Source organism: Pantherophis guttatus, chromosome 10, assembly GCF_059756535.1.
Source record: "Pantherophis guttatus breed Tessera chromosome 10, ASM5975653v1, whole genome shotgun sequence".
NCBI classification, from domain to species: domain Eukaryota; kingdom Metazoa; phylum Chordata; class Lepidosauria; order Squamata; family Colubridae; genus Pantherophis; species Pantherophis guttatus.
Genome location: NC_142072.1, coordinates 23,525,318 through 23,543,845, shown reverse-complemented (window position 1 = coordinate 23,543,845; position 18,528 = coordinate 23,525,318). Strand labels below are relative to the sequence as shown.

General features: G+C 41.5%; 1 protein-coding gene across 2 annotated transcripts in view; it reads right to left on the bottom strand.

Moving 5' to 3' along the window:
• The window catches only part of CSMD2 (CUB and Sushi multiple domains 2), an 822,245-nt gene that overhangs the window by 183,269 nt on the left and 620,448 nt on the right, over positions 1-18,528 (bottom strand). For both annotated transcript variants that reach the window (XM_034413370.3, XM_034413371.3), the window contains 3 exons: positions 10,782-10,984; positions 3,412-3,603; positions 2,635-2,773 (listed from right to left, as the gene is read on the bottom strand). In XM_034413370.3, the coding sequence (XP_034269261.2) occupies positions 2,635-2,773; positions 3,412-3,603; positions 10,782-10,984 (534 nt within the window). The remainder of the gene's footprint in view (positions 1-2,634; positions 2,774-3,411; positions 3,604-10,781; positions 10,985-18,528) is intronic.

Sequence of the window (18,528 nt, the reverse complement as noted above, 5' to 3'; positions counted from 1 at the left end):
AAAAAGAGAATTATGTTGTAACCATAGAGCAAGAGGAAAATTTATAATTTCTAACTGGTTCAAGGTAGACTGGATGTTACTTCTTTAAATCTTTTTTATTTCTTTTCCTTTTCCTTTTTATATATTTTTCCTTTCATGTAGTTTTAGTAAACTTTTTTGTGTTTTTCTTCTGTTCTCTTTCTCATTCATTAATTTGTATTAGTTTGCATGTTCCTTTCTAAAATATTTAGTAAAATATAACAATAAATGTAATTAAAATATTTTACATTTTTAACGAAAAAAAAAAGCATGAGCGAGAATAAATGAATACCTAATGAATAAATCAACAAAGAGCAGGAGTTGTAATGCCCCCTTGGTTGTTCAGTGTATTGATGTATAAATTGTGGTGGCTGCAGACATGTGTTGATTGTGATATGAATTGATATATACTTTTGTAAGTAGACAATGCCATGTTGTAGGCTTAAATGCAGAATGGTTTGCAGGAAATGTTATGATGCAAAAAGCAGGGTTGACTTGAAAACTACTGTAGCGAATCTCCAAGTTGTGCTTCACTGCAGAAACAGAGTGCAAGTTATGCATCAGTAATAAAATTTACAGCATGCAGATTAATGTGTATACCTTGGAGTTATGTTTACTTAACGTTGGGAACTTTAAGATGTGGGAATCCTACTAGAAAATGTGATCTGCTTCAAGAAATGAATATTTTTACGAAGGAAGCAAAATCAGCTTTGTATAACAATGTGCTTCTCTCCAGTTTTTTACAAGTACTCCTCAACTTACAGCTGTACATTTAACGATGGTCTGGAATTACAATAACCTTAGAATTGGGGCTTTACAGTTTGTAAAGTACTTTTGGCCGTTAAAAAATGTTGCACACACCCCTGTGATCATGTGATCATGCTCTGGATGCCTAGCTGAACTACCCCCATTTTTGACTAATAAATCTCCACCAGTAGTGGGTTGCTACAGGTTTGTACCGGATCGGGCGAGCTGGTCGCGGTGGAGGGAGGCTCCGCCCAGCCACTTCTGCATATGAACAGAAGCACCACCCACGCGCCCACGAGCGAACTGGTAGCGACGGGATTTGGAATCTGCCCCTGATCTCCACTCACTTTGGGGCAGAGACATTTTGACTTTTTTTCCAACAGTCTTCCTATGATCCTGTATCAAGGCAGGTCTTTTTCCAGATAATAGAGAAGGTTTGCAACTATCTGTTGTCATAATTGATTCTCGTATCTGTGAATCAACACCCTCTTTGTTTGGAAACTTTCACAGGCAGTAACAATACAGAAAGATGTTTTTTTTTTATGGCATACATAGTCAAGGAAATCTATAATGCTGTTTACCACAGAAGAGTTCTGGCAGCCTAAGATTGCTAGTTCATTTTATTCATGCATGTGGTCTATCCATGGTATACCACAGGGAGTGAACTAGCTTTGCACCATCTGGCTAGCAGCATTTGGGGGATCTCGCTTTCTTATGCTGACGTTGCCTTGCATCTGTCAGATCCAGCCCCAGCTCCCACTTCTGCATGGAATGCTGCTAGCTTTCCCCATCAGAATGGTACCTATTTATCTACTTGCATTTTACATGCTTTCAAACTGCTAAGTGGGTGGGAGCCAGGGGGTGAAATGCTAACGGTTCGGCCGAATCGGTAGCGATGGTGGCAGGTGGTTTGGAGAACCGGTAGCAAAAATCCCTGCCCCCTCCCCCATACCCAGCTGAGCCGCGTGATCATCAGAGGCTTTTTTTTTTTACTTTTAAAAGCATTTTTTCTACAACCTCTTCGGCTGAAAAAATGCTTTTAAAAGTAAAAAAAAAGCCTCTGATGATCACGCGGCTCAGCTGGGATCCTCAAAGGCTTTTAAAATAATTTTTTCTTCTTGAAAGCATTTTTTCTACAACCTTCAGAGGTTGTAGAAAAAATGCTTTTAAAAGCCTCTGAGGATCCCAGCTGAGTTGCCTGATCGGCAGAGGCTTTTTTTCTTTTAAAAGCCTCTGACGATCCAAGCTGAGTTGCCTGATCGTCAGAAGCATTTAAAAGAAAGAAAGCCTCTGTCGATCAGGCAATCAGATGGGATCGTCAGAGCCTTTTGAAAGCATTTTTTAACAACCTCTTCGTCGAAGAGGTTGTAGAAAAAATGCTTTTAAAAGTTTCAAAAAAATGCCCACCCAGTCACATTACCCCCCCCTCCCAAGCCATGCCCACAGAACCGGTAGTAACAAATTTTAGATTTCACCACTGGGCTCCGCCCACCCATCCGGTTGTCGTTCCTTCCTGGTTTTAACCAGGAAGTAACCTGTTTTTTAACCTTTGCGCATGCGCAGAGGGTCTGCATGTGACGCACGCACGCACAGCACATGTACTTCCAAACAGGTAGGGAAGGTAAGTAGATTTCACCCTGGTGGGAGCTAGCAGCATATGATGGGAGCTCATTCTGCCATGCATGTTATGGGCTTGAACAACCAGAATGCCAACCATTTCTTGCCGACAAGTCGAGTGCCATTAAACCACTGTGCCATCGGGCCCCCTATAGCACAGAAAGGTGATTTCTTCAGAGAGAACCAAGAGGTTTAATCTCCATTTACTGAGTTGCATCCATGACTTAAAATAAGGGCATCTGAGGCACTTACGTGTGAAACACCAGAGCGATGACATAATCCGGTGAGACGGTCAGCTTCCAGTCACACTCTTTTCCTGGAGGGTAAGGCTCTGGGTAACCAGGGGACAAGATAACCCCTGAAGGTCCTGCCAGGATCCCACCACAAGGTGCTAAAGAAGGAGAAGAGAGAGCAGAAACCACAACTTGTTTTGCCTCTTTTGAGAGACCCCTCAAGCAACCCATGCATGCATTTAGGACACATTAAGGCTTTAAACCTGAGGCAGTTTAAGATCATGCCTTCACTTGTATTTAACCATGGCTTGTGCAAAAAAGTGAGAATGCTTTCAAATTTTACTCCCCCACCCGCAAAACCTCCCTTCGCTCCTGCTGTGCTTGAGAAAACTGATGGCTAGCTTAACCAATTTTCATAAAATTTTGCAAAGCTGACCCCCATTCCTGCCACACCCTGATAACTTGCTGGTGGTCTGTGAACCTTGGACTAAGTTACAGGTGATTTGGAGTGGGGAGGAAATGGAGGTTTTGCAGTATCCTTCCCCTGCCACGCCCACCAAGCCACGCCCACCAAACCAAACCACACCATGCCTGCCAAGCCACGCCCACAGAACTGGTAGTAAAAAAAAATGGATTTCACCACTGGAAAAGGGTAAAGTGTCCCAGCATAATTAATTCAACATCTGAACCCTGAGAAGGAAAGCCCTGGTCAGATTACAGTCTCATTTGCTCCGATTTGCAACCATGGGTCTGTTCTAGCCCCCACGTCTGCCTCTCCCAGCTGCAGCTTCTGTACCTATGCAAGTGGGTGGGTCAGGCTGCCAAAAGAACCTGTTCTCGATCTGCACACAGCTGATCTTAGCGTCCCCCTGCAAGGTGTATCCTGCATCACACTGGAAAATGATGTTGTCTCCTGCTTCCTTGCTGTCTCCGCTCCGGCTTCCGTTCTGTGGGATCCCAGGGTCATTGCAGGAGGTGGCGGTGGACACTATGAACAAAAAGTCAGGGAAAAGATGAACCAAGGGAACAGAATTATTCATTGAATTTTTCAATTATTCCATAAACTCTGAAGCTGTGGCATGGCATTCACGTGGAGCATCGTACGCTGCATTTCCTGGAGGCGCTCAAGATACGAAGAGCAGACACCTAGCATATAATTAGAGGAAAGATGGCTTCAGTGGGAAACAATGCAGAAAGCAGCCTGTTTCTCATAGCTGAGCAGAACAAAGAAAGTGGGAAGGAATCCACCAAGTCCATCATTGTCCATCACGGAGGACAGTGCTGATGGTGTAACTGATGGCATTTCACATGGTCTCATTTTCCTCTCTTCCAGTGCTGCATTTTGGATGATGCCAGGAGCCAGGAGTGTTTTATGTCATGAGGCATAAAAAAGAATGCAGACAGACAGATATTGATATTTGTAAGCAGCTTAATTTCATTTGAATGGCCAAATTAGGCCAGGTATGCCTAACTGCAGATGAACACAGGAATAGTAAAACAGGGCTCCCTGCATTTCTATCTTCCAAGTACATTCCAAAGGGGGAAAAAAAATCAAAAGGAACTCTTCCAAGAAGTCTACTTTTTGCTGGCTGAATCAGCATTTAAGAAAAACAATGCAATCCTATTTACTTCAAAAAGCAGCCACAGCCACGTACATCTACAAAGAGCGATTGGCTGATAATACTTTAGGATCAATCAAAACTCTTCTTTAGGCAAGGCGTAAAGCAGTGGGTGGGCAGAAGGAAGAAATTGGGGCAAAATTAAGATAGATTAGAGCTAGGAAGTCATCAAATGGAGGTTGTGAACTAAATTAATATATGGACAGTATTACCAGTACCAGGCTCTATGCACTATTTGGGGTCCAAACAAATAGAAGAGCAATAGCACTTAGACTTATATACCGCTTCACAGTGCTTTACAGTCCTCTCTAAGTGGTTTACAGAGTCAGCCTATTACTCCCAACAATCTGGGTCCTCATTTTACCGAGCTCAGAAGGATGGAAGGATGAGTCAACCTTGAGCCGGTGAGAATAGAACTGCCGAACTGCTGGCAATCAGAAGTCAGCAGAATTAGCCTGCAATATTGCATTCTAACCACTTCACCACCATGGTAACTATCCCCTTCTGAAAACATAAAGCGTGTTTATTCCCTATTTTTTTCCAAACTGGTCAAAACTCAAAGGATCCTGGGTTTACAGCATATTGTCATTATATAACTCAGATCACAAAACTAGAAAAGAAACATCTGCAGATACTCCTTGCTTAATGGCTGCAATTAGGTTACGAATCTCAGTTGTTGGGCAAAGCAATCATTAAGGGAGATGCCTACATGACTCCTTTGCTCAACAACCACAATCCCAGCATTCCCAATTGTGGCTGTTAAGTCATCATCCAGATCAGGGGTGGGTTCTACTTACCTTTACTACTGGTTTGCAATGGGGCTGCGTTTGCACGATTGCTTTGCTCGTGCATGCGTGCACTCTTCTGTGCAAGCGCAGAAGCTTCTGCGCATGCACAGAAGTGTTTTGATGACATCAGGGTCAGTGGGCAGAACCTCCCGCTGGTGTTACTACCGGTTCTATAGAACCGGTGCGAACCGGGGGCAACCCACCACTGATCCAGATTGTCAAATGGACAAAGCAAAAGAGCTGCCTCCAGGCAACAGCTCTTTGAGAGGGAAAAGAGCTGCCTGCCAGAGGGTTTCATCTCTGTGCGGAGCTGAAATCCTCCCAGCTGGTAGCCCTTTAATTCTCGAATGTTCCTACCATGTGCCAAAGAATTTCAGTTTTCCTCTGTTCAAGGAGGGGCAATCCTTCAGGAGGCTGCAGGAATCCATCCCTCCATCCCCTCCACTTGCAACTTTTCCTGCCAGCTTCCCCACTGACGTTTAGGGAAGCCAGCAGTGAAAATTGTGAACAATGATGGCAGGGCACTTGGCAGGTGAGAGTTGCAGGTGAGAGTTGGCTGCCAAGTACCTGAAATGTAACCATGGGGTGGGGTGGCACAATGTTTTATGACAGCCAGAAAGGAACATTTCCAAGGCTGTCATAACTATGAACAGTCTTTACTTTACTTTATTGATTAGCCCTCGGACCATATCAAAGGGCAGAGTTCCAGACACAAATTATTACTAAAATCTGATAAAAGCAATTTAAAATGGAATTAGATAAAATACAATTTAAAATGATATTGGAATAGAATACAGTTTAAAGGGATAGCTTTGATTAGCCTACAGGCCATATCAAAGCAAAAGGTGCAAACACATATCACCGATAAAATCTTATACAAGCAATTTAAAATAAGAGTAGGGTAAAATACAAATAGTTATAGGATAAGATACAATATAATATAAAATAGAATAAAATGACATAAAATTATATTTTGGTGTCGCCCTTACAATCTACCCCCATCAGTCCCACGTATGCAGATCTCAACTGAACCATTTTGTTTAAGTACTGCGCTGTGTTAAATGTTATTTTCATGTTCTGGCTACACAGAACCTGAACAGTCAATTGGTACAAGGTCAAGGACTAACTGGGTGCTAAACGATCTAATAAGTGAGGTGGTAGCAGCTAAGTAGCTAAAACGTATCAACCGCTCACGGAAACTCCCTCTCATAGACCACTGATACCTAATGCAGTGCAGTTTGCAAGTGTTTTAGGATTATTTGCATCATTATAGGCCAGAGTTGAAACCTTGACAATGAGAACAGACTTTGCACATGCACAAATTTCCTTTGAGCCACAGTGTGCACACATATGGAAGAATTGGACCAGGATGCATGCTTAAACACGCATTGCTGATTTCAAACTTTTCTTTCTCCAGCTGAAAAAGGTTGTAGGGATTTACAAATCTAAGTCTGTTGTATGAAGATCAGATGTATACTATATTTCAGCACACTTTCCCCTTTGCTTATTACATCTAACCATCTGCTAATTTTACCTGGCATTCGGCTGTAAACCTACATTGTCTCTGCTATCCAATAAATTATAATGTGCACATTGTCTTCTGCCTCTGCCCCTTGTAACTGAGAGGAATTTTGCTTTTAGCAAGAATGGTAGGTCCAATTCTTTTACAGATGTGTCAGGGTATCTTGAATGCTGTCTGAAATGAAACCTTGGTTTTTTTGTTTTTTTTTTAAAGCTCAGGAGTTTAAAATAAGTACTTTTTATTAGAAAACTCTGAGTTTTTTTTAAAGCAATAAAACTAGAGGAGCGATCACTAGAATAGCAGTGAACAAAAAATAGAGTCAGATGGGACCAATTCAATTTAAGCTAGTGATGGAGAAGACAAGAAACGTTTTTGGCAACCAATACGTCTAATTTTAGGACTTGTCAAATCTTTGCCAAAATGTAGACACAGTGAAAATGGGTTACTCAGAAATTTGTTGCCAATAATTTGGTTCTTCATTTGCAGGTAAATGCACTTGGCTTTATCTTGATCTGGATTCTGACACAAATGCAGCTGAGATAAATCAAAGCATGCTTGCAGATTTTTTTCAGTATGCATAATTCATAGATGAAGAACAGGTCACCAACGAAGCAACCATTGGCTTCATGAATGAACAAACCATCCAGAATGATAGTGTCCAGCATTTTTCAGCCTTGGCAACTTAGTAGCATGTGTCCAAGTATGCTGGATGGGGAATTCTTGGAGTTGAAGTCTAGACACCTTAAAGTTGCTGAGGTTGAGAAACACGGGTCTCGTCCCTGGAAAATGAATCCTCACTCTAAGACAGGTGTCAGCAACCTGCGGCTCCGGAGCCACATGAGGCTCTTTGGGCTCTCTGCTGTGGCTCCCTGTCAGGTGACCCCACCACTGGCTAGCCCCACTCCTCGCCCTCCCCTCCCAGTCAATCCTTGCCTGGCTTGAGAAGGTAAGGGCGATGGCGAGTGATGGAGAAGCGGCCGGGGCAGAGACAGAGAGATACAGAGAGAGGGGGAGAGAGAAAGACATAGAAAGAGGTGGGGAGGGAGGGAGGGGGGAGGAAGGGAGAGAGAGATGTCAAAAGAGTTTTGTGGTTCCCGGTGTTTTTTAACAACCAGTTCTCTGTCCTAATGACCGGCTGGGTAGATGTGGCTGGGGGTGTGTGTGTCATGTGACTGGTGAAAGTGAGCGATGTCGAGTTGGCCATGCCCACCCAAGTTTTGTGGCTCCCAGTGCTTTCTTTTCTGTGGGAAATGGGTCCAAATGGCTCTTTGAGTATTTAAGATTGCAGACCCCTGCTATAGGAAGAAAAGGAAGATCTGGTTAAATAATAGGTACTCTGACTCTAGGGGCCTGCATTTCAGTTTCGTTGGCTTTTCTTCTGTTGATTCTGACACCAACCCACCGTCTCAGCCTCAGTTCTTACAAAAACCGGTGCCTTTTGTTACTGTAGTCACTGCTCAAATATTTCTTTCATAATATTGTTATCCATTGATCCATCCATCTCACTAACACTTCGCTCTATTGCTATTTTTCATCTAATTTCTAGAAAGAAGCTATTTTGCTTGTATGTTGCCTAAGACAGATAATGGGCAGGAGGAAGGTGGACCCTTTAAGGCAATTTAAAATGCTGAAGGTTAGTCATCATTCTGGCCTAAGCATTGCAACGCAGCCTGTTCTGAAACGGCTTTTGCTCCCACTGAAAAAAATCAGCTTGCAGGGTATTTCTTGGCTCTGTGCTTTCCCAGGATCTTCAGGTAGTAACAGTAACAAGTCAGACATTTGATTAACCCTCCTAGTTTTGTAGCTATAAATCTTTCTCCGTTAGTTGGATGGCAGCAATTATCCCTAGTTTGGCTAGGTTCTGTATTTTTTTCTTCTTCTGTTAAATTGTGTCCAATTCTCAGAGACTGCCCTGCAGTTTTCTTGGTGAGTTCTTTTTAGAAGCGTTTTTGCCATTGCCTCCCTTTTAGGGCCAAGAGAAAATGACTAGCCCGAGATCTCACAGGAAGGCCTGGAGGAACGTTGTCCATGGGGTTGTGATGGTCGGGACACGACTTCACAACTAACAACAACAAAGGTCATCCAGCTGGTTTTGTGTCTAAGCCCTAAGTCAAGGCTCACAGTCTCTGTCTTCTGGCCTGATGCTTTAACCACTATCCCCGACTGACGCTCATAGATTGGTTCAGATTTTCAATTCATTATATGTAGGACGAGGAAGTTTGAAACTTTCTGTTAATGCAAATGTATGCAGAGAAGGTGATTATTTGCTAAGTTCAGCTCAAGGTATTGGTCTTAACCTTTAAAACATTAGATGGCTTAAGGCTTGACTATCTTAGGGACAACATATTTTATTGCAAACCTGCTGAAGTATTAAAATATGCAGAGATGATCCCTTTGAAGAGACCTCTGGTGCAGTGGCTTAGTTCATTGGAAGGGTTTCCCAAAGTATGGAATGCTCTAATCCTCCAGCTTTGGCTCCTCTCTTAATCTCTTGGTTTTTTAAAAAAAGCACATAAAGGCATATCTATTTGGCCTTTCCAAATGTCAGTCTTAGTTTTAGTGTGTTCTTTTAATATTTAACATTAAATATGCCCAATGCAGGATATTAAATGATTTTAAATATTAAGATTATTTAAATAAAAGTTTTGGTACAAATATTACAACATGCATCTGAAGACAATAACTCCAGCCATTCTGTTCCCACAATTATGTTGCTATTCTGGATCAACTATATATAGAGAACAGCTGTCTAAAGGGTCCTTTGCAATCCTCCACTAAATCTCTGAGTGGAGAATGGATGGTTTCTCTGAATTTCTCCAGAAGGAGAAGAAACTCTCCATTAATTTCTCATGGACTTTGCTTTGGGGATGATCTTAACGCCAGAAAAGGTCAATTTAAATCTCCCTGAGATTTAAGTGTGAGAAACAGGCAAGCTGCACACCATTGGAGAGAGGACAACAAAGTGTAAAGCCAGATCAATCATACTTTCTCACTTACCCTTTCATTCACTAAAAAGTGCAAGACTACATTCCAGTGTTGGTGAACCTTTTCGGCACCGAGTGCCGAAATGGGCATATGCCGGAAACTGGAAGACTAGCCACCTGATGTGCATGTATGTGCCGGGCAGCTGCTCTTCTGGTTTCCAGTGTGTGCATGCACACTGGCCACCTGGTCTTCTGATTTCTGGCGCATATGCATGTGTGAAGACCAGCTGGCTGGTGTGCATGTGCATGCCGAAAACCAGAAGAGCAGCCGCCTGGCACGCACTTGTGCACTGGCCAGCTGTTTTTCCGGTTTCTGGCACTACCATGCATGTGAAGACCAGCTGGCTGGTGCGCTGGAACCCGGAAGAGCAACAGGTGATGGCTCACATGCCCGGAGAGATGGATCTGTGTGCCACTTCCGGCACGCGTGCCATAGGTTCGCCATCACGGCTATATTCCATCTGAGAGATTCTTTAATCTCTCATTAATTAACTAATTAATTAATGAGATTCCTTAAAATTCTCTTTCTCCTTTTAAATCACTTCTAGTACAAATTCTTGTTCACCAAATTGCACGAGTATTGAGAGAAAAATGGCTGAGGAATTGGAATGCCATGAGTGCTGAAATTACCGTATTTTTTGGAGTATAAGATGCATCTTTTCCCCCCTTAAAAGGGGGTGAAAATTTAGGTGCGTCTTATACACCAAATGTAGCCCCGCCCACCCACTGGCCTCCACCCTTTGACCTCTGCCTCGCAGCAGTTACCTTCTTGCAAGCAAATAGCAAGAAAAAAACAGCTCCTTTCAGCTTCAGCACAGCCTAATTAGCAAAATTGATTGGATCGGCCTCCTGACTCTCAGCTGATTTGCTCTCAACTGTTTTGCGCAGGCTCTACTGCTTGCTGCAAAGAGGTAAATTGCTGGAGCAGATTTTTTTTCCCCTTGTGCTAATCAAGCTATGCTGAAAACGAAAATGAAAGTAAAGCAGGCTGTTTGCTGTTTGCTACAACAAGGCAAAATTGTGCAGAGGCAGAGGGAGATTTCTTTTTCTTCTTTTCCTCACCAAAAAAGGTAGGTGCGTCTTATACTCCAGTGTGTCTTATATTCTGAAAAATACAGTAATAAATTCGGGGATTATTTATCTCTTACACAGTTTACCAGGCAGAATTGTAGGGAGCTGAAAACATCTCTGACATTGTCATCCTGTTTTAGTTCTCCTGACCCCAAAGACCAGACAACACCTGTGAAAGTTACCTGAAAACTGAATGGCAAAGCCCTGTTTACTGGTGAAGAAGTCCGTGTTGAATTGAAGGACCACCAAGTTGAAGGTGCTGTGGATATCATTGGGCAAGACAGAACCGCTAACTTCTTTCAGGAGGATGCTCTTCTCCACTGGCCCATCCCAGATTCTCAAAACATCATGGAAGTCCTCTGTATGGAAAACCATGAAATGGAGCCTGTATTTGGGGGAGGGCAAAACAGGACGAGGAAGAGAAAGAACAGCCACAATTAAGACTAGATTTGTATTTTAGAACTGGGAAAGTTTAGAAAAGAAAGGACTGAAGGAAAGTAACGTTACAGTATTCTTCAGGCACCAAACAGGGATGATGTAGCAATGAGACGGCATGCAACACCTTTTTCAGATTAATAACTTTTATTCATAAGACAACTGTGTACAGATAGTCCTCAATGTACATCATTCAAAGTTACAGTGGCACTGAAAAAAATGATTTAGAGCTGTGGTGGCGCAGTGGTTAGAATGCAGTACTGCAGGCTACTTCTGCTGACTGCCGGCTGACTGCAATTTGGCAGTTTGAATCTCACCAGCTCAAGGTTGGCTCAGCCTTCTATCCTTTCGAGATTAGTAAAATGAGGACCCAGATTTTTGGGGGCAATAGGCTGACTCTGTAAACCACTTAGAGAGGATTCTAAAGCACTGTGAAGCGGTTTATAAGTCTAAGTGCTATTGCTATTTATGACCATTTTTCACAGTTACATCCTTAATAGCATCCCCATGGTCACCTGATTAAAATTCTGCTTGGCAACTATATTTATGACAGTTGCTGTTCTGTCCCCCCACCTCACATAGGCAGACACACAAGCAAAAGATATCTACCAGTAATTTATTTTTACAAGCTAACCTGAATCCCTTTAGCAGATAAAAATTCTGGCAGCTACTTTCTGAATGCCTGCCAAGTTTCTTATCACCTCTAGAAACAGGAGTCAGCGTATCTGTAGTCTGTTGCTGGGGCAACCAAGAGTTCAAAGAGTAGTCGGAAGTCATTCACAAAGTCCAAGCCTTAAGTCCGAAAAATATCCTATCCGAAGCTCACGATATGCAGTATTTTGTCCGTCACAGAGCCTGCAGAGCAACCCCACCCACTTTTATCCCCTGTGAGGCATGGCTCAGTGACTCAGCAATCTCTGGCCCTTCCCCACCTCTTCCTTTGCTGCTCACGCCTCTCCCTCCGACGCTGCCTGGGATCAATACAAGATTGATCTTCATCACTCCCTATTAGTGGGTGCCCCGACCTGCTTTCCTCCTGGCCTTCAGCTGGAACCTGAGGCATTGCCAGAAAGGAGGGTCCTGGAGAGGGAGGCCTTGTCAGTTCCTCCCCATCACTTTCAGAGTCATCTTCCTCCGTGAGGACAGGCTCGGGAGCCGGAGTCACAACAGTTGCTGTGTCCCAGGGTTATGGGATCTTGATGCATAAATTTTTGACAAGCAAAGTCAATGGGGAAGTCAGATTCACTTAACAACCGTGTTACTAATTTAACAACTGCAGTGATTCACATAACATCTGTATCAAGAAAGGTCACAAAACGGGGACAAAACTCACCAAACAACTGTCTTGCTTAGCAACAAAAATGTTGAGCTCAATTGTGGTCGTAAACTGAGGACTACCTGTATGCTTTTTAATAATATATATTTGGTCTGTAAAGGTGCTACCAGATTCTTTCTTATTTTTGGTCCTACAAACTGACACAACTTTTTCCCTGCAATCTCAGAAAGAAGCTGAGTTCTATTTTCTTTCTTTCTTTTATTTATTTTTATTGCATTTTTACAATTAAACAAATCTTACTCACATCTTATGCATAACTGTGTCCATTTACATAACATTCCAATTCAAGTACTTTCTATACATTTTTACTATACATTTTGATTCTACTTCTGTTTTGTCTATTTTCATTCATTCCAGGTAGAGAATAATGAATATGCATTATAAAGAGGGCAATTGTGACTGAATGTTAGGGGAAAAAATTCTAATTGGGGAAAAAAAAAACAGTTTGACAAAGAAAACAAGGAGGTGGTGAATTCCTTTTCATTGGATTTGTTGAAGGAGAGGCTAGATAGCCAAAGGTTAGGGATGTTTTTAAATTTAGTTTGCTAAACTGAGGATGAAGTTGACCTAAGCAGCTTCCCCAATTCTAAGATTTTAACATTCCTCCCAACAATTTGGGAACTGCAGTTTAACTTGAGAGATTGGGAGACTCAGTTACAAATCTAGTCCCTTCTATGTCACTCTGCAATTTCTCTTCAGTTTCCATGTGGAGAAAAGCTGGTGATTTCATGAGATTAGATTTGTAGAAAAGACACCCGAATACACGATTGTTTGGAGGAAATGAAACATGAAAATAGCACCATTTAGAGATGCAGGAAATCATAGACTTGTTATGAAGGGGAAGGACTAAACTGAGCAGGTAGAAGCAAATTCATTTCAGATAAAATTCTCAGCGAAAAGATGCTTTTAGACCAAGTAGGAAAGGTGATGATAGAGTGAAAAGAAGGAGATATTTTTTAGAGGTTCTCTGTACTTGTGCCGAACTGAACAGGGCTTCTATTTTCTTTTATTTTTCCTTATCACTGGTTCTCCCCCCACTTATGGCAGGCAGTGGCAGCAGCATGAAGCTTTTAATATTTTAATTCCATCTTTATGATAATAGCGATGATGGTGATGCATTATAAATGTTAGAGAACTGCGTGGTTATTAATTGACTGAGTTTTAGGGAGGGCTGCCCCTCTGGCTTTTTATTTAATATGCCTGTTACGTTTATATTAGCATAAACATTTGTACTGAAGAGGCAATAAAAGATTGATAGACTGTATTGTAAGAAGAATGGGAATACTGAGTTAAAAGACTCAAGCGATGAGCTTTTTTTAAAAAAAACATAGGTGTCAAAGCTGCTGGTTTGTCGCTTAGTATTCCTTGAAATTTCACAAAATGTGTCCCGCTGAGGGAAATTGCAATTCTTCCATAGATTATTTGCAACCCTCCCCCAACTAAGTAATCACAGTTGTGTTGGTTAAGGATGAGTTGAATACTTTTTTGGAGAAGAAGGTCCAGAAAGCAGAAGGCAGAATTATGACATGTATAATAGCAATCGATCATCATTTTCATTCCTCCAACCAACTTTAAGCATCAAAAAAGCACAACAAAGAATGTTCTTTCTGCGCCAACTCAGAAACCTCAAACTGCCCAAGGAGCTGCTGATCCAGTTCTACAGAGGAATTATTGAGTCTGTCATCTGCACCTCCATAACTGTCTGGTTTGGCTCTGCAACCCAACAAGACAGACACAGACTTCAGAGGATAATTAGAACTGCAGAAAAAACAACGGCTACCAACCTGCCTTCCATGGAGGACCTGTATACTGCACGAGTCAAAAAGAGGGCTGTGAAAATATCTACAGACCTCTCACATCCTGGACTTAAATTGTTTCAACTCCTATCCTCAAAACAACGCTATAGAGCACTGCACACCAGAACAACGAGACACAAGGACTGTTTTTTTCCCAAACGCCATCACTCTGCTAAACAAATAATTCCCTCAACAATGTCAAATTAGTTACTAACTTTGCATTACTATTAAACTTCTCATCATTCCTATCACCCATCTCCTTCCACTTATGACTATATGACTGTAACCCTGTTACTGGTATCCTTAAGATTTATATTGACTGTTTCCCTACGACTATCATTAAGTGTTGTACCTTATGATTCTTGATGAACATATCTTTTCTTTTATGCACACTGAAAGCATATGCACCACAACAAATTCCTTGTGTATCCAATCACACTTGGCCAATAAAATTCTATTCTATTCTATTCTATTCTATTCTATTCTATTCTATTCTATTCTATTCTATTCTATTCTATTCTATTCTATTCTATTCTATTCTATTCTATTCTATTCTATTCTATTCTATTCTATTCTTTACTTCTGATTTGTGAAGCTCAAAACATAGCTGTCCTGCTGAATGAAGTCATGAATCAACAGCTGCTTTGAAAAGATTAATATCCAACTGCATCTTCAAAAGACATTTTGTCTTTGTGAGGTGGGGGGGGCAGGGAATGAATGCCAAAAAATAGAATCTGGTAAAAGATTCTGGAGAAAGAAATTGCTTTAAACCTGGAAGTCTGCACAATCTCTTTCAGAACAATCCTAAATCAGGAGCAAGAGATCTATAGCCTTTTAGAGGTTGCCGTTATCCAAATCTGGATTTATGGTTAGTGATGGTAATAAGATCATTGTATACCAATAAATAACATTCAGAAGCTCACCAGGTTCTCCATTCCTTCCCTAAAGCTATGTAGGCGAGAGACCAGCAGGTATGTATAGGCAGAAACACTGAGGGGAATTGGGGGTGGGGGAGAGTCCTATCTTGTGACTTTGCATGCTACATGCATGTATAATTAGAAATTGGCAACAGCTAATGGCTTGGTTCTCTCTCCCCCCCCCACCCCATTGATTAAGTCTTAAGATGCATTCAGAAAAGATTTCAGATTTCATTGGAGTTCTCACTTTGAACAGACTTTAAATTAAATCATGCTAATTGCTGCTGAACAGATACTTTCTTAGTGGGATCTTTGGTGTTCTCAGAGTGCTCTTTGGTGCTGGTTCTTTCCTTGTAGACATTTCATAACTCAACTAGTTACACTCATTGGGTCTTGAAACCTCTGCAAGAAAACAACCCAGCTCAGAGAGCACCAAAGATCCCACAGTTCAGTCCTGATCTGCAAATGTTCACTTTCATTGGTATTTTCCTAGTCCTTTACATTCTTGGAAAGAAATCATATTTATGTTTCATTATTTAAATTGGACTTCCTTAATCTCATTTGATTGATATCTGGTGGTCCAGAATCTCCAGAATTCTGAGAAAAGGAGCCTTGGTGGCGCAGCGGACTAAGCTGCTGTTAAAGTAGCACCAGCTGCCTGCAATTACTGCGAGTTCAATTCTCACCAGGCTCAAGGTTGACTCAGCCTTCCATCCTTCCGAGGTAGGTAAAATGAGGACCCGGTTTGTGGGGGCAATAAGCTGACTTTGTATAAAATAGAACACCGCTTGGGGGGGGCAAAAAGCCCTACTAAGCAGGTATATACAAAACTATGAAGGCTATTGCTTAACGCATTGTAAGCCGCCCTGAGTCTCCGGAGAAGGGTGGCATATAAATCGAACCAATAAATAAATAAATAAATAAAACCTGAGCTGTATTATGTCTACAGAAAGAAATGGGTTGAGAGAATCTTGTTTTCAGTCAGTTTTCAGAAAGCTTAAAAAAACTTTCTTGTTTTAATACTGGATGTTGTATTATTTTAATAGCTTTTTAAGATTGATTTTATACTATTCTTATTGAAAATTATATCCCCATAAGCTTCCCAGGGCCATTAAGGAACCAGGAAGCAAACAAATAAATCAATCCAATAAACAATAAAAGGCTACACGATTACTGAATGGCTCAGAAGTGATCCATGTGTGCAAATAAAAGCTCACATACATGCAAGCTCATGGTGAGGTTTCCCAAAATATTTTCCCTAGAGATATGGGTACAAAAAGAAAGAGTTCCATTTGTCCTATTAATGGGATGCCCAAATTGTAGAGCATTCCAGCAACCCGATCACATCTGAAGTGTTGTATGTAATTTAAAGTGTCAACAGGTTTGTGGTGGATGTACTCTGGCTTCCCAAGAGGGAGGGGCTGCATTCCAGAGGAGCAAGATGATGGGCTGTCTGTTAAAATAAAGCCAGGTCATGGCACACACTTAAAAGTAAAACTGGAAGACTGTAATTGTGGGGGGTGTCTGGCAAGAACAAAGAATGCTTATCTACAGGAAATATGCATGTGTAAATCTTGTAACAATTCTGCGTAGTTAGAAAGCTGATAAAAGTAACAAGAGTTAGACAACTTGCAGGCCTCAGCTAAAAATTAGGAATACAGATGGCCTGCAGCCAATAAAATGTGTATTAGATAACTCCTGGGGCATTCATTAGCCAAGGCTTAGGAATAGGGACAACTAGAGACCAATAGAACAAATTGTAGAATTATTATAAAATGTTTATTAGATGATATTTCTTATTATCTCACCTTGTCCCATCTTCTCTTTTAGTGAAAATGTATAAAACTTACTTAATCCTTTGTTCTTGGTTCTTGGCATTTTGGCCAGGAGCCCTTTTCATTGGAGTACTCCAATAAAAAGCAATCAGAAAACCTGCACCTTGTGTCTGGCGTCCATCATTGTCTTCGGCACCATGCTCAGACCCAAATTGGGGACAACGATGAGAAAGTGAAGTTTAGATAGTTTTTGGGTAGGAGAAAGAGAATCAAGACAGCTCCTCCCAGAAGTTCTCAGAGTCTATCTTTAATGATGCAAGTAGTTTCTTTAGCTTGGCAAGATTTATGTCTATAGGTAAGGAACAATCAATGAAACTGCTTAGAAAAAAGCAACGTGCCTTTCCTGATTTTTGGAGCCCGGTGGAGACATAAATTCTTAAGTTTAAGCTTAGATTCCTCTCTACATGGATGAAGAAAGAGAAATTTGGAGAGAAAGAGAGCAAGCCAGTCCATGCAAATAAATGGGAATGTGTGGGGTGGGGGAATGATAGTTCATATTGTTGCAATGTAAACTCTGCTGCTTTCATATGGGCACTGTGATGTTGCATATATTATATAAGAGAAAGAACCAGGGGTGAAATCCAGCAGGTTCTGGAAAACCGGTAGTGGAAATTTTGAGTAGTTCAGAGAACCAGCAAATGCCACCTCTGGCTGGCCCCAGACTGGGGTGGGAATAGAAATTTTGCAATACCTTTATTTATTTATTTATTTATTTTTATTTATTTATTTTGTCGAGTACATATTAGATAATATATATAAGTATAAGCATGAAATGAATACATAAAATGAGTACAATTAAAGGGAACATTAGGACAGGGACAGTAGGCACGCTGGTGCTCTTTCCCCCATTCTCCTTTCTCCTTTCACCCAGGAGTGGGGAGGGAATGGGGATTTTGCAGCATCCTTCCCCTGAAGTGGGGTGGGAATGGAGATTTTGCAGTATCCTTCCCCAGCCACGTCCACCAAGCCACACCCACCAAGCCACACCCACAGAACCGGAAGTAAAAAAAATTGGATTTCACCACTGGAAAGAACATGTACCAGAACATCACAATGCACATCTCATCATTCTGACCAAATCTCTGAAGTTAGAGAGGGAAGAAGGAATGGCTCTGAGGGCAGGAGGAAGAGCTTCTGCAAACACACTGGTCAGAGAAAAAGGCTCTGACTCCCGAGCAAGAATGTAATGTGACTAAACGCCTCAGACAAGTTCTTCCCAACTCTACGCAATCATGGAGGGAGGGAAGTACATTCAAACTTGCAAAATTATTACTATAGCTTTACAATAAACGTAGTATTGACCTACGTGGCATTGGGTCCCTAATCTCTTGTATCTGATAGGATTCTGTGGATGCCTCTTGCTAAATTTGGCAGGTAATTCGAAAGGACCCAGCACACTCGTTCTGTCTAGCAAGATCTTTTTTTTTTTTTTTTTCTTCAAATTGCACCCTTGAAAGCTGTCATGCTGTTATTACACAGTTCAGGCTGGAATTATATTGTTTGGGTTTGGATGTTCTCTTCTAAGCTCTTCAAAAAGGGCTTTGCATCTCTCTGGCAGCAATCAATATTCTAAACGCATCTGAAGCTGTGCAGGTATGAATGTGATTAAT